General features: G+C 40.9%; 1 protein-coding gene across 2 annotated transcripts in view; it reads right to left on the reverse strand.

Annotated features, from left to right (window-relative positions):
• Nucleotides 1–16,960, reverse strand: part of CACNA2D1 (calcium voltage-gated channel auxiliary subunit alpha2delta 1) — a 651,754-nt gene that overhangs the window by 576,578 nt on the left and 58,216 nt on the right. For both annotated transcript variants that reach the window (XM_074942556.1, XM_074942557.1), the window contains exon 2: nt 7,210–7,291. In XM_074942556.1, the coding sequence (XP_074798657.1) occupies nt 7,210–7,291 (82 nt within the window). The remainder of the gene's footprint in view (nt 1–7,209; nt 7,292–16,960) is intronic.

Here is a 16,960-nt window from a genome sequence, read left to right on the forward strand (position 1 = left end):
TGGGAAAACTGCACTGAAAAATGCAGATTAAAAACTATTTTTGGAAAACCACTTTGAAGCCATTCCCATACAGCATAAATAAGCAGCAAAGGGCACAAAGATGAACTACAAAAGGAAGCATACATATTAAGCACAGTCCCTCTTAAGGGTAATAATAACTGTAGTGAATTAATAGTCGTGCTATTGCTTATTCCTACAGCTAATCAATAATTCATAAACTGTTTAGATGAAGGATGCTTTGTTGTTAAAGCACTGGACTGGGATTCAGGAGATCCAGGATTTATTCTTGGCTCTGTCACAGACTTCCTGTGTGACCTTGGGCAAGTCAATCTCTTTGTGCTCAAGCTCCCCATCCATAAAATAAAGGATAACAGTGGTTCCTCTCCCTGCACACACACATATTTTGGCTGTCTTGTCGATTTAGATTGTACTTTCTTCTGAGCGCGGTTTCACTATCTGTATGCACTGCACATACCATAACGGGGACTCAACCTTGTTTGCCAGATATAGATGCTATACTAATTAGCTATAGGTGCTATACTAATTAATAATAATATTCAATACATTTCTGTTGGCCAATTGTCCATAAGCAGCAACAATTTTCTCAAATGTATTCACTATTCAAAGTTATTCACCAAATCATTTCTATGCATTATTCTTGGTCTTTTATAAGTCTTAGAGTGTTCATAAGCAGTTTATTGCAAGTATTTAATATTAAGCTGCAGCACAAAGAATCATGGGATATGCCCCCAGAAGTCCTAGTGACACAAACGGGTGAGTGTAGCACTGGGAAGGACGCAGTAACTCCCACTGAACTCAGCGGTTGTCCTTCCACTGACTTTAGTGGGAGGTGCATCAGGCCCTAAAATTATTAAAAATATATTATATGTGCTAGCTGTGATTTTCAAACCCTTATCGCATGGCCAAATCAGAATGGATTTTTCTCTAGAATACAGACACTTATTCTTCCTAAAGCCTATTTCCTGGCCAATTTACAGCTATCTACTCCCCTCTTCCCTCCGCCCCTCCCCACACACTCTGGCGCTACAGCTGCTCACAAAAAGTCATGACTATTATTTTATAATAGAAACAGGGTATTATTTTTAAAATCTCATCATTCTCGCCTCCAAAAAAAAAAAGAAAAGAAAAAAGAAAAGAAAAGACAACTATTTTCGTCTCAAAGTTTCCCAAAAGTGTGGAGACTAGAGGGCTGATTTAAAGCCCTTTGAAGTCAACAGAAGTATTTTCATTCACTTAAGTGGGGTTTGGGTCAGACTCTAGCCCTGGAAATTTAGCCTAAAAGCTGCATGTTTCAAAAAGCTATGAGCAATGAAAAGCAGGTTCTTTGAATAAAAGTGCTAGTGGACCCTAACTGCAGAATTCACAAGCGCTTTATCTTTAATATATGTTAATCTCTGATACAACAAGACTGGGGTTGTGATACATGAAGGGGGAAGGGGGAATAGCTCCCTTTGATGGACACCCAGCCAGACAGTTAGTTGTAAATCCCTCTTGGTGTTTGTTCTCTGCTTGGGAGAAGGGTTAACAAAGCCCACAGGTAAAAGAAAAGGAGTGGGCACCTGACCAAAAGAGCCAATAGGCAGGTAAAAAGAACAGAACAGGAGTACTTGTGGCACCTAGAGACTAACAAATTTATTAGAGCATGAGCTTTCATGAGCTACAGCCCACTTCATCAGATGCATAGAATGGAACATATAGTAAGAAGATTATATATGTGTGTGTGTGTGTGTGTGTGTATATATATATACATATATACATACAGAGAAGGTGGAAGTTGCCATAGAACTTTTTAAAATTGGGAAAGAAACTTTCCTTTTGTCTGTTGTTCTCTGGGCTGCAGCAATGCTATGTAAGGCTTGAACCAGATATGGAAATTCATTTTCCATACCTAGAAGAAATTATTTGGACAGGGAATGTTTAGTTAGACACAATCAGGTTTATTTTTTATTTTGGCTTTGTGCTAACCCCTGATGCTTTTGTTTGCTTGTAACCTTTAAGCTGACCCCTCCAAAAAAGCTAGTTGGGTGCTTAATTTTTGGAATTGTTTCTTTTAAGGTCAAGCAAAAAGCCTAACTTCCAGATGTAATTTTTTCCTTTTTGTTTTTAATACAATTTACCTTTTTTAAGAACAGGATTGGATTTTTGGTGTCCTAAGAGCTTTGTGCATGTTGTTTGATTAGCTGGTAGCCAAAGCTAATTTCCTTTGTTTTCTTTCTCAGCTCTTCCCTGGAGGGGGGTGAAAGGGCTTGAGGGTACCCCACGGGGAGGAATTCCCAAGTGCTCCTTCCTGGGCTCAAAGGAGTTTGGTGTTTTTGCATTTGGGTGGTGGCAGCACTTACCAAGCCAAGGTCAGAGAAAAGCTGTAATCTTGGGAGTGTAATAGAAGCATGGAGCGGCAAGTATTAATTTTAAAATCCTTGCAGGCCCCCACTTCTGCACTCGGAGTGACAGAGTGGGGATTCAGCTTTGACAGGAGTTCATTTCAGAAGAGATGTAATTAAGCACTAATGGAACCACAACAGTGAAATATGGAGTCTCATTTTAAAAATCAGAAAGTGGAAGTGTAAATAAGAGAAAAGAGAGTGATTCCATAGGTCACTCCTTACACGGTCTTACATTCCCACTTACAAAGAAAGGCAATTAAAGTCTGTGGATACAGAAAAAAAAACATACTGCAGTATAGATCTTTCCTGAATTATATTAATATGAAGTGGTATTTTATATGAAAACATACTGCATTAATGCTTCTTATTCTGGAATCATACACATGCACACAAGCCAGTCGGCATACCCACTGAAACAGCACTTTGATTTGTATTAAGTGTGCTACACATTCTGGCTTTCAAAAGGGATTAGATACTATGTTCAGAGATTAACATTTTCTTCAGTTTTCATGTAATTGTGGTATACTCTAGGCAGGGCTGATAGCACTGTATATTATTAAGGTTGCCCAACATTTCCCATTATAAGAACCTGTTTTCAATTGGTTCAAGTATGGCCAAGTTATATGCATTTGGGCTGAAATTTTCCATTCCTGGTGTCTGCCTCAGGCTGATTTTTTTTTCTTTTTTAAATTTCAGCCAAAAGGGTTCAGCAATTTCCAAGAAAGAAATATGCATAAATATGTGGTTTGCCCATGTTAAAATATTCTAGACACTTTTTCTTTTAAAATCTCTAGCACCTCCATGCTTTGGAGTAGGGTCTTGAAATTTCACAGAGGGCAACCTTTGTTTCACAGATGTGACTTTTGTTGTTCCTTGGAAACTCCATCCTAATTTGTCCAAATTCTAATCCTTGAAGAACTGCAGATCAAACATGCTCAGTAGAGGGTTCTTAGATTTTAGCAGTTTTTTCAAAGATTCTCTGTGCACTGGTCATGTTCCAAGCCACAGCTGAACAGGGTTTTGTCTGCAATTGCAGTTCAGGGCTGCTATGGGCTGTTCTTAGTCCAGCCATCTAAACAGAGAGACTTTCTCTCCTGTGCTCCCCATGACCCCCTATCTGCCACTAGGCCCAGGCTGCAAGGAGGAGGAATCCATCTAACTCTCATGCAGAGGGAATCGAAAGGAACACATTGGGACAAGAAGCTTGGGGGTAGGGAACTAGGACTGTGAATTAAGGTGAGAGGGGAGACTGTGGAGGGTTTGGAAAAGACACTGGGAGAAGGGTGGGAAATGTGGGAGACTGAAATCAGATGAGGAGTCAGGCAGTAGACTCACACTGGCTGGCTATGACGACTAGGACCAATATGTAGGGGGGAGGAGGTGATGAAGGAGAGGAGAGAGATCTGGCTGGAAGCCAGGATGAGGGGAGAGAACTGAGAGGGGACACTGAGATTGGACAAAAAGCCTGGAAGGAAGATTGGCACTGGGAACATGGGAGCTAAGAGGCGTGTGTCTGGAGGCCAGGATGAGGAAGAGAGAGACTGGAAGAGAAGCCAGGAGAGGACAACTTGGACTGGCTGGGTAAGGAGATGGGGGTTAGAAGGAGGGATGAACTAGGAATGGATACACAAGAAAACTGGGAGTTGGGGGCAGACTAATAAGGGGATCAGAAGTCCACAGGGGTGAAACTAGCACTACCTGAGCAAGGAAACCAGGATTTGGGATGAGCAGCCTGAGGAGTGGAGACTGGAACTGGGTAGTTGAGAAGTATGGAACTGGGACAAGGAGGCCGGGATGGGTAAGAGACAGGACTGGGACAAGTCTGAGGGGATGGGGCAGAATGTGTCACACTTGGGGCACGTGCACAGAAGAGTCTGTACCTGCTAGAGCACACTCTCTCTAACAGAAAGGAACCTATAATTTCCGAGTCTCACCATCCTCTGCTGTGAATATCTCTGAAACCACTAGCTAAGGGTCTCCTTCCCCCTTGGAGTTGGTCCACACAGAGGATAACAATCCACTGTTGCTATCAGTTATTTCATTAGCTCATGTGTCAGAGGTCTATGCAGTGGGTCTAAGGGTTCCTTTCCTGTTGATGTACCATGTGAGAGTGTCAATATGATTCCACGTGATGGTATTTCAGGGTGTGTGGTTTTTTCCATTTCCATTTTAAAAAACCTAGGAAATTACACACAAAAACAAGATTAAAAGAATATTATTAAGGCTGCAAAGTCAAGCACTAAAAAATTAGGAATTCCAAATTAAGGATGCCTGTGGAACCTTAATTCGGCTGCCGGGGGCATTACAATAAAGTCTCTAACTCTCACACACTATTTTTTCATAGGACCTTTGCCTCATTCAGTGCACAGAATGGACAGTGTTCACTTAATGAGGAGATTTTTTTTCACCTCATTGTTCAGTGTGTGCCCTCTTTACTGCAAAACAAAACAATCTAAACCCTCCTCTGAAAACAGAATTATTAGTTTCCTTCTGAGTTTCTATGGCGCTTGTCACTGTAGTGTCTGAGTGCTTCACAAATATTAATTAAATAATTTTCACAATACACTTGTGAGATGAGTTGGGGGCATTATCCCTCTTTTACAGATGGGGTAATGAGGCCCAGGAAGATTAAGATCAAAAGTGTTCACTAACTTTAGGTTCCAAATTTCAGTGGCCTAAGACCTCCTTTTTTAGGAGTTCTTACCATTATATCGTGTTAGGGGGCTTATTCCTTCACCCACTTACTTCCCTGGTCCTTCTCGCATGAACAGAGAACAACAATACCCGAAGTCCAAAGGTGCAAACAATTCGATGTTTATTGGGGTGAACTTCCAACAAGCGTGATTCCAGTTTCCTTCCTTAGTGTCTCCCTTCCCAGCTCTGACACCACAGAGCCTTACCTGTGGCCCTGCTCTCATTCCTGCCCCTAGCTAAACATGATTCCAATTTCCCCACCCCCATTCCCTGTTCCCATTTCCCCCCCCCACACACACACACTTCCTGATTGACTGCAGACTATATAGTAAAACTTGAGTTCTGCTTAGCTATACCTTAACCTATCATTTTACTGAAATTTAACTAACCAATCCTAACATATTGTAACATGATTATTTAACCAATTATATCCCACCACCTTAATTAGTTTACACCCAGCAAAATTAATTATACAGCAGACAGGAACAATCACAGAACCAGACAGAGATTATACAGACAAACAATAGCAAAGTGGGAACTATAATGACAAAACAATACAGAAGTGAGGATTTCACATCCCAGCTATCGATAAGTGAGTTCTTGCCAGACAGGATGCTATCAAAGTAAGTTTCCTTTTACATCTTCTAGGCACTTCCCTCTCTCTGGAGGCAATAGGCATTATCAGGACAGGACTATATTCCTAACAGCCCAATTGCACCTTATTTCAGTGTGACTAGTTTGGAATGTGAGGATGTGACCGTTCGCTTCCCAGCTTATGGCTGCCTCTGTTGCTTAGCCAAAGGCCTTAGCCTAAGAACAGGGCCTCAGACTGTCACAGTAAGAGAAGGCTCTTACACGGGCAGACAGTGATTTTGATTCTTTCTTTTATACCTCTATAACTACCTAAGTGATAGGAATACACCTAAATTCTTAGAGTATAGGCCTTTACAGACAGGCCTGAATATCTATATTCTAACATATGGCATTTTATATGACCAAAGCACATGTCCCACTGACTTCATTTATAGCTGAGAGTATTCAGCACTCCTGCAAATTAGATCCCAGAGTCTCAACTCAGGCACCCAGAAAATATAGAACACACTAAATTTGGTATAAGTGACTTGCTCAGCATCACATAAGAACTCAATGGCAAAGACAGGGACAGAATTTAATTCCCAAGGATAGTATTCAACTGCTTTAACCATGAGACCATCCTTTCTCTTCCTGCGTTCTCCTGCCTCATGCACTATACACGTTCCAAATTCTGCTACAAATGATGTAGGTACCTTCAAACAACTGTCCCCTTCCCTGCATTACCTTGATTCATATTCAGAGCATGTCTATTCTGTGAACCGACTGGGGCAGAGGTCCTATGGAAAAAATAGTGTGTGACCACAAAATTAAAGACTGTATCACAGTGCATACGCACCAGGGGGCTGAATTAAGGTTGCACAGGTAACCTTAATTCTGTCATTTCCTAACTTTTGAGTGCTTGACTTCTCAATCTTAATAATGTTCTTTTAACTTATTTTTGTATGTGCGATAATAGTATGTGTGGTAACATCGATACCTCTTCTCCATAATAAAAAGTAATAATAATTTGTTCCTTTTGTAAAATATACTCTGGATTAAAGTAGTATAGCTAAGAATATTAGATAGTCATCATTCTCCTCCACAGAAATCTAACCAACAGAGACTCCTTAAATTCAGAGAATTTATATGTCAGAAAACTGGTCTTCTCTTTCAAAACAGAGTGCTTTCCATGAACTTTCCTTGAATAGTTGCTTCCTGGATACCATACTGGAAAAATACACAATGTAAAAGGAGCTGTGCTATTGTGTATGGGAGTTGTAATAATCATAAACCTTATGCCTGGTACTGCAAAGCTGATTAAATATTAGCTTCAACATAAAGAGAGTGAATTAATGGATGTCTCCATTATTCATTTCCTTCTAAGTAAACAGTAGAGAAAAGGGATACTATCGGCTTTCATTCCAAAAGAAATCGTTGTGAGGATGGGATGATTACTTGTTTCCCCTACATCACGAGCACCATCCATTTTTGACTGTTCTAGTTGTCACAGACAGAGGGTCTACCCATTTAGACTCACCTTGGCAAGCTCGTCCACCCCACTTGCGCTTCTTGCCAACGTTACAAGATCCTCTTGCATTTTCTCCACCCATGACTTTATTCTACAGAAATAAAAAGAGAGAAAGAGACGTCCCATCAGATCAATGGCAAATAGTTATGACGATCACAAACACAAATGCAGGCCGACAGATTATCCTCCAGGAGGCAGATTGATGCCGAAGTCCCCTTGATATTGCCGTGAATCTGCTTTAGACATTCATTCCCTCTCTTTCTCTCATAGAAGCTGTCTGCCGTACAAAAGCCCAACACGGTGAGGAAGCTGTATACAATGACTGATCATCAAAAAAAGGGCAAAAAGTCAGGACACATGAAAATAGTAGTTTAGAGGGCACAAGAGCCTTTCCCCTTGATGGTTGAAAAAGTAACCTGCTTGCCTTTCTGGAATATTAACCTTAATCTTCTATGATTCAATGATTCAAAGGCTGAGTGTCACAGTGCCCCACTTTTAGGTGCCTAGAAAGTCACAGGAAAAACTCTGTGATCCACAAAGCTGAGTTATGTGCCCTGGCTCCCTATACAATGAACGGGGAAAGAGTCGCCTTAGAATGTGATCCAGGATGGAGTAGCAGGGACCACGAAACAGCCCTTCACCCTCCTGCCAGGTTGCCAGAATGGATTTCACCTCCCCAGTTGCTATGTAGAACCCAAACACAGGCACAAGGCAGCTAGTGAGGATTTGACCCAGAGAGATTCTCTCAGCCTTGGTCACAACAGCAGATGCAGAGTAACAACACTGTTGGATGGCTTTGATTCAGCTGAAGCTTCAGCTCTGATCACTAAACAGGAGCTAAGCCAGAAGAGATGTAAATCACTCTGCATAGCAGCTGCACACAGAGCACATGCTTTGGATTTCACTTCAATGCCATGTGAACAAGGTCAAGCTCCTAGGAATATAGATCTCAGTCCTTTATCGAACTGGCACAAGGTCATTTGCCCTCCATGTAAGCCAGGGCATTTGTCCCTGTAAGGAGATGTTTTTGTTTCAAATAGGTAGCACTGACAGGCCGGAGAATGCAGCAGTTAAAGTTCCAGAATCGTTGGGGATTATTGTCATTGTACTATTATGTACCGCAAATCAATTGAGGCACATGAATAGGCTGTCTCATTCAGATTTTATTTTATTATAAACCTTCTCTGTACATGAGTTGTCACCCCACTTGTAACACTACTATCACATCCTGGGGTGCAATATGGGATGAGGAGTTGTATCACCTCTTACCCTGTAAACCTTATGTGCATTAAAAGCTTTGTTACTGCAACTCCCTGCCTGGGATGTTCACAGTCAGCGACTAGCATGCCCTGAGTGGCTGTGTATAACTGCAGCCTTAGTCCAGCAACTCTGAACCCAGCAGCCTGCCAGTAATACACCAGTCACATTCCCTGTTTTCTACCAGCTTTGGTTACCACTTGGAGGGTGACTCAACACAACCTCAATCCTGAATTTTCCAAAAGCCACATGCTCTGCAAAGTCCAGCCATCTCCTGGACCATTCAGAGAGATATTACAGTTCATTTGCTTCTTTAAAGAGCCAAAAGCATATTACAGCTTATTAAGGGCTTGTCTACACTTACCAGAGGATCGATGCCGTGGCGATCGATGCATCAGGAGTCGATTTAATGGGTCTAGTGAAGACCCACTAAATTGACCGCTGATCACTCTCCCGTTGACTCCTGTACTCCACCTGATCAAGAAGAGTAAGGGGAGTCGACAGGAGAGCATCTCCCATCAACATCATGTAGTGTAGACCCTGTGGTAAGTAGACCTAAGCTTTGTTGATTTGAGTTACGGTATTCATGTAACTCAAATTGTGTAGTTTAGATCAACTTTTCCCTTTAATGTAGACAAGGCTAACTTAACTGGGGTAAATACACTCTTCCCTTGAAGCAGAACACTGAGTTGGTTTATAGTAAAAATAAAACAAGTTTATTAACAAAAGGACAGAGTTAAGTGACACCAAGTAGGAGGAATAAAGTTAGAAAGGGCTACAAGCACACAAACAAGCAAAAATGCGCTTTCTAATGGCTAAGACTAGATCAGAATTCCCCTGGCATGGCCCATACACCACCACCCCACCTGGCATCAGTACGGTGGGATGTGCAGAGGTGTCCAATGGGCACCAAGCATCCCCTCAGCCAGCAAATGTTCCCGTGGAGAACAATACCAGCTGGTGTAATTGCTGCAGGCCCCATGCAACTCTAATCTATGCTGTGGCCAGAGGCATGGCCAGCACAGATAATTAAGAAGTGGTAACAGCCTCCCTGATGGGTCTTCCTCTGCTGCATGAAGCAGAAACTCTGCGCAGCAAAGAATCTGGGCTGAAATCTTTAAATCAGGAACCCTCCCCACTGCAGTAGTGATGGGAAAGGCAATTTCCTTACGGTCAGATGAGATCACAGGCCATCTTTAATTTCTATCGGGTCGCCTAACAGATCTCCCTGACAGTGCAGGCTTGGCTCCTCCTAGTCCATTTTCTAGAGCTTTGGCTAGTCTACTTTTCAATGGATTTGCCAAAATTTTCCCTGGAAGACAATGCCACCATCTAATCCCACTGGAAATTCTCTTTCTGAATTTCATCCTGTTAATCCTATTTACCATTCTAAATAATTCCTCTCCCGCTTTTATTTCTAGTCTTCATCATTCATCTAGCTATATATGCATACCTATGTTTTCCCCTCCCATAGGAAAACCAACAGAAGGGGAAAAAAGTCATCTGAACACAAAAAGAACTTCAGTGTATAGCAAACTCATCCGATTCTTCCCTCTAGAGGATGAAGAGAGAGCATGGGCTGCTAACTCTGCAGATTTTAGAGATCCACAGGGAAATCTGGTCCTTACTCCACTGATCTCAGAGCACCCGCAAGAAATGCCTGTCCCTAAGAGCATTCATCCCTTGATGACCACATCTGCATATTCCTGCAATTAGGAGCCATGCTGCCTTTGGCTTGCCTTTTATGCCTTTGTGCTTTCATTCTGCTCTCTTTGGTACCTCTCAGGAGGGTAGAAATCCTGGAAGTTAATTGTGCTTTCAGCAGTTAAGGTCTGCTATTCTGGAAATATTAATATTGTAAAATCGTTCAATATTAAAAAGAAATTGGCCATTTCTCATATTTTTGATATGGTCTCTTCCAGATTTGCAGTTATTTTAGATTCAGTTGCAAAGCAGATGTGCTGTATCTAATCCAAGAAAGAAATGCCTTTGTTAAAGGGGGAAAAAAATAACCCAAGAATGAGTTGCATCTCATTACAGTGCATCCCATAGTGTTCCATCAATTTGGAACGTGACACTAATTATACAGCACAATGCGATGGGAATGTAACAAAGCTTACATTTACAATGCAACACAATCTAGTGCCTCCAAAATTTGAAGGGGACAGTGTCCACATTTGGATTGGATAGCTGCACTCACTTTCAAAAACAAAGGTTTGCTTTGAATTTTTGGCAGTAACTATAATACTCAGAGGTTCCCAGTGGGTGCCAAAAGAGGTTTCACTGATAATTCCAGTCTACAGATAATACCAGCTTGTTAGGTCCCTCAGTAGTAACAGGTCATATTGTGGGGAAAGCTACAGGAGTGTGTGCTAGGGGAGAAGGGGTAGGAATGTGCATGAAAATCTTAATGAAATTTCTGGAGATTCCCCGACAGCATCTGTCCAGGGAGATGGAGTTTGCCTCCCCTTAGAGCCTGCCACCTACCCAGGTCCCCGAGGGACTCCTAGGAGGCTAGGCAATCCATGGAGAGGCCATGTACCCCTACAGTAGCTCTGGTTCCTAGTACCCCGCCCCAATTCCATTTGACTCATCTGATAGAGTTCTACAGCAGAGCTATAATGCTCCATTATTTTCTGTAAGGTTATTCAAAAAAGAGCCAAGAGAAAGGCTCCCATTTTCTATGAGAATGCATAGAATGTTTTTGTAGCAGTTCAAAGCCTGCATTCACCCACTTAGACTCGGCAGCCCTCCCTACACTAGAATTTCTCTTTAACGTTTCTCACCGTCATGCTAACGCCAGTGGGAGTGCTAGCCGGGGCTTACGCAACCCAGTGGTTGAAAAGCCAGTGTACCAGTCTATCCCAGTACTCTAATGTTGCTAGCACTGGTGTAGCTGGACTGGCAGTAATGCAAGGGTGGGAAATTTTAAAACAAATGCTAGCACAGAGACAGCAGGTGAAATCTTGGCTCCACTAAAGTCAATGTTCTTGTTCTCTTTCCCCCACATCTCTCCCTTGTTTACACTGTTAATTCCTACTCCCCTCACTGGAACACTGCTTTTTCCACTTGCTGTCCCACTTGTGACAATTTGCTAACAGCCTCCCAGCCAACAAATAAGCAGCTCCCTTCAGGGGTAGTATTAATGCTCTGCCATAGATCAGATTATGAGGGAAGGTTTGCTCCCCAGAGGTACAGCATGTGCTTTGCTTTTCCTCTTCAGCATCATATCAACAACAGTTCACCCCCATCAGCTCCCTTCTTTGTTCATTCTCATTTTGAGACTCCCACATGGCAAAACAACATGCTGATGATGTGTCTCTGGGCTTATTGATTGATTACATTATCACTGACTACGGTAATTAAATTCAAACATTATTCTGAAGCTTTTCCATATTATTTACCATGTTTCATTTTCAGAAGCATTACATATATATTATATTAAAGGTCCTGGTTCAAATCTTCTCTGCATTTTACATCAAGTAAACATTTAATCTAGTATTTTCTATTCTAGAAAATTGCTTGTAAATGTGGATTCTTTATGGTGCATTTTGTGTGCCCTGCAGCTGTGATCTACTAAGCCTACCATCTGCTTTAGTGAAAGGGACACCAATTTGAAATCTAGTCACTTAAACAGAACAAGAGATAGAGAGAGAGAGAGAGAGAGAGTTAGTAGGTAGTAGTATCAGGAACTACAGCTGCCCCTGAGATAATCTGGTTTCAGAGTAACAGCCGTGTTAGTCTGTATTCGCAAAAAGAAAAAAGAAAAGGAGTACTTGTGGCACAAGTACTCCTTTTCTTTTTTCTTTTTGAGATAATCTGCCAATTTCTGTAGCATCACATTTTCCTATTTTTCTTTTTTTAAAAAGTCTCTCTTCCCCCTAGTTGTTGTGTGAAACACCCGCACAAACGAAACCCTGAAATAGTGACATCCATTATTCAAAAAGTGTTTTCCGGTGCACAAAATAAAGGAAACTGAAAAGAAAAAAAGCCCTGAGAATTTTTTTCTCTGATCTATTCTAGTTACAAAAAGATTTTAGGTCTTATTTGTAACAATAATTGATAAAATCAGACAGGATTGATTTTTAAATTGACAGTTTCCATTTACCACAGTTGTGCTCTCTGCAGTTAATTTTTTAATGGTAATTGTCAGCTACTCAATTAGATCTGAGATGGTACAAAAACCTAGTTTTGTTAAAATTACTTTAACATGCTTAAACTTTTTGAATTTTGAAGGAAATTACTCCTAAAAAATGAGCATCAATCTCTTTCACGATGGGAAACTGCTGTAATGCAAACTGAGGGCAAACTGATGCCCTCCTTAATGTGGAAAAATATGCTCAGCTTTTCTATTAATATTAAATTGTATATTAAATAAAAAGATCCCAGGCCTGCTTCTGATCTCACTTAGGCTCAATCTTGCAACTGGCTCCACACATTTAGATGGGATAACAACAATGAAACTAATAAGCTAAAAATAACAAATGACTATCTCCCTCCCCACTCTAGCTTTGTTTAAAATAATTTTGTACCTTCAAATATTGATTTATAGTTTATATCCATGACAGAATACTGTGAGGTTTCTGTGACATGGACTCTCTTGGTATTATTTGTTTCTATAGTGGCTAATACAATAGGGTACTGTATAATAAAGAATAATAATTCCGATCCTTCCCCCAATACTAATATTAAAAGTACCACATTGTAAATTACTGTTCTAAAATTCCTACAAAGATTAATGCAATTATCTCCCATTCCCACAAGCATCTAAGTAACGCCAGCAATATTTGCTTAAATTGTCTAATGTTTATAATTGTGAATGGTAATCCTCCACCTCACTACCAGTTATAAGTGGCTTGGTTGCATACAGTTTAGATATTCCAAACTTCTATTAGATGTTGTTTCTGAACTGGACACATTATCAGTACTAAACTTGCAGGGGAAATTCTGCACAACACTTGTAGACTGTAATCCCAGACCAAAATGGCAATTTCTATTAAACACATCCAAATGTATCATATCATCTCATTGTCTTTTTTTTTTGTAAAAAAGTAATGTGTCAAATTAAAAAGAAAAAGAAAAGAAAAGAAATGAGAGCTTCAGGGCACTGAAATGCTTGTCTGTTGCTTCTTTACACTGAAGCCTACGGTGTAATATCTGTCTGACAGTTGCTCATGGTCAGAGTTTATTTAACAATTGGAAAGCTGTCACAGCAAACATGAGATCTTGTGACTTAAAGAGGCAGCAATCTTTTTTCCTCATAAGGCCAGCAACAGACCCTTGATGCTGAAGAGAGGTTTCTTTCTGTTTAATAGAGCATTAAAGTTGCAATGAGGACTTTTAAACAGAAAATCAGAATATATTTAAGCTCAAAAGAGACAGTAATACAATTGCTCTGAACCCTTGTTTTTGTCATCTCAGGCACTGAGAATTATTGCAGAGTAAAAAAGTTACGGAGGTTAGATTTCCTTTGAGATGGATTGCAATATGCTATATATTCCACATAGCGAAGATTCCCTCACTTGCATATATGTTGTTCTCAAAGGTAAAGACAATAACCAAGAAAAAATGCAGTTTTGCCTAGTGGATTAGGACTCATGAGTCCTGGGTTCTCTTCTTTGCTCCATCACTGCTTTGCTGGCTGATCTTGGGCAAGTCATTTCCCCATGCCTCAGTTTCCTCACCTACAAAATGGGAATAATGAGACTTACCGCCTTTGTTAAAGGGCTTTGAGATCTATGGATGAAAAGCTCTACGTAAAAAGATTACATATATATGTTCCACACATGTGCAGCTCCTACTGACTTCAATGGGAACCTCATCTGAGTGTTCAAAAGCAGAATGTGGCCTGATATTTCAGACACAGGGCCACAGCATGCCATGTGTTTTTAAGCGGAACACCTCAGTAAGTAGAGTATCCCACACCTCAGTGGGATACTCTACTCAAGGGCTGACAGTCAGATGTGGTCCATAAAGATCAATTTGACAGTCAGTACAACAAACACTCTTTCACGATACCAATTTACAATCCCCAGAGTCACAGGGTTTAGCCCTGGCCGTTTAACATAAACCTGGTTGAAAATCAGCGTCAAAGATCTCTGCCTGTAAAGAAAGTAGAATGCTAGTGGATTTCAAAAATTAAAGAAACGAGGGCAGTTAATCCAGACAGTGTTACATCTGTTTTGTCAAACGCCAATGAGAGCAGAATCAGGCTTTGAGGCAATGTGTACTGAGGTAAGGCCCAACCCTGCTGTGTTTGGCCCTGATGTTATGGGCAGACTGCTACGCACACCCTCCTGGAGCCCCCGTGATTTCAATGTAATTCTAGAAGGATGTTTACACAGCCAATGGCAATGAGACTCTGAGCCCAGGCTGACAGACACAGGCTTTCGGGGCTCATGCCAGCACGTTAAAAACAGCTGTGTGGACAGCACTTTTAAGTTGCAGGTCAGGTTTCAGAGCCTGAGGTCCAATCCAAGCTTCAACAGCAACACAGCTATTTTTAGCTCAGTCGCACGATCCCCGCAAACCCAAGTCTGCCAACCGAAGCAGCAGGCTATGTAGACATACCCTAGCTGGTCACTGCAGTCAGTCAATGCAGATCACAATGAGGTGCAGGACCTTAGCTGTAAATTCCTCAGGACCAGGGCACATCTTGTCTGTGATTCTGAATGGTGTCCAGCACACCTTTGAATACCTAACAAACAACCATTAAAATAATGAAAATCGTGGATGGCAAGAAGGTGAATTGTTTACAAACTGGTTCAATATTTCTCAGCATATCAACCCCTACCCCCAAAAAATGCAGACCACATGCTCTTAATTCAATAGAAAAGCAATGTTTGAAAAATGAAGATAAAGGAGGTTTGACTCAGAAATAATGAAAGAGCAAGCACTGCTACATTTATCCAATCTACCCTTACTCTTTGTTTTCCCTCTCAGAATAACCTTCACTTTCAGAATCAGACGCTTCTGGAAGAAGATTTACTATCCATGAAAGGAGGGGGAAAGGGAGCACAAAGAAAAAATCCTGCTACAAAATTATCATAAATACAGCATTGTCAGCCACGATTTTTCTTTCAGACAAAACAGAAGGGCAAGTAGAAACTGCTTGTTATTACAATTTCTAGATGACATGTGAAAGGAGAACACACATTACAATGGAATTATTAACTTTCTATACAGAAATCACCAGTTTTGCTAGTGTTTATGACTCCTAGAGAGAATTTTAATAATACTATGTATTCTAATGACCTATCAAGCGGACAGTACTTGTATTTCACATGTGCAGGTGGATGGATGGATGGGCTTTGAAAAAAGCAACGAGAGGCAGATCCTGTGAGATACTGACCAAACTGCCTTGAAATGGGCTGATTGCCCTTAGCTCCCATTTATTCCAAGTCAAAAGGCAGAGGAGGGTGCTCAGCATTTCAGAAGACTGAACACACAAGACCTGAACCAATGACCATTGAAGTGAATGCAAAGAGTCCCACAGACTTCAATAATGGGCATTAGATCAATCCCTTAGCAAAGTGACATTACCTTGAATCACACCAATAGTATCTAAAGATGGATGAAACTGTCACCTCAGTTGTAAAGCCCACGTGTATCATGGAAGCCACATAAAAGATAAGCAGTTAGTATCCCAGGAAGTGAATGTCACATCTCTGATTGAAGAAAAGGAGTACTTGTGGCACCTTAGAGACTAACAAATTTATTAGAGCATAAGCTTTCGTGAGCTACAGCTCACTTCATCGGATGCATACAGTGGAAAATATAGTGGGGAGATTTTATATACACAGAGAACATGAAACAATGGGTGTTACCATACAGACTGTAACAAGAGTGATCAGGAAAGGTAAGCTATTACCAGCAGGAGAGTGGAGGGTGGGCACAAAGGGTGGGGAACCTTTTGTAGTGATAATCAATAATATCACCAAATAATCAATAATAGTGATAGTGCTAATCAATAATATCAGTTAATATCAATAATATACCATCATGTGCCAGCAATACCCCTCTGCCATATACACTGGTCAAACTGGACAATCTCTACGTAAAAGAATAAATGGACACAAATCAGACATCAAGAATTATAACATTCAAAAACCAGTTGGAGAACACTTCAACCTCCCTGGTCACTCGATTACAGACCTAAAAGTGGCAATTCTTCAACAAAAAAACTTCAAAAACAGACTCCAACGAGAGAGACTGCTGAATTGGAACTAATTTGCAAACTGGATACAATTAACTTAGGCTTGAATAAAGACTGGGAGTGGACGGGTCATTACACAAAGTAAAACTATTTCCCATTGTTTTTTCCCCCTCCTACTGTTCTTTTAAAGTGCTGGAAATGGCCCACCTTGATTATCACTACAAAAGGTTCCCCCCCACCCCCACTTTCCTTCTGGTAATAGCTCACCTTTCCTGATCACTCTTGTTACAGTCTGTATGGTAACACCCATTGTTTCATGTTCTCTGTGTATATAAAATCTCCCCACTA

The sequence above is a fragment of the Natator depressus genome, chromosome 1 (genome assembly GCF_965152275.1).
Source record: "Natator depressus isolate rNatDep1 chromosome 1, rNatDep2.hap1, whole genome shotgun sequence".
NCBI classification, from domain to species: Eukaryota; Metazoa; Chordata; order Testudines; family Cheloniidae; genus Natator; species Natator depressus.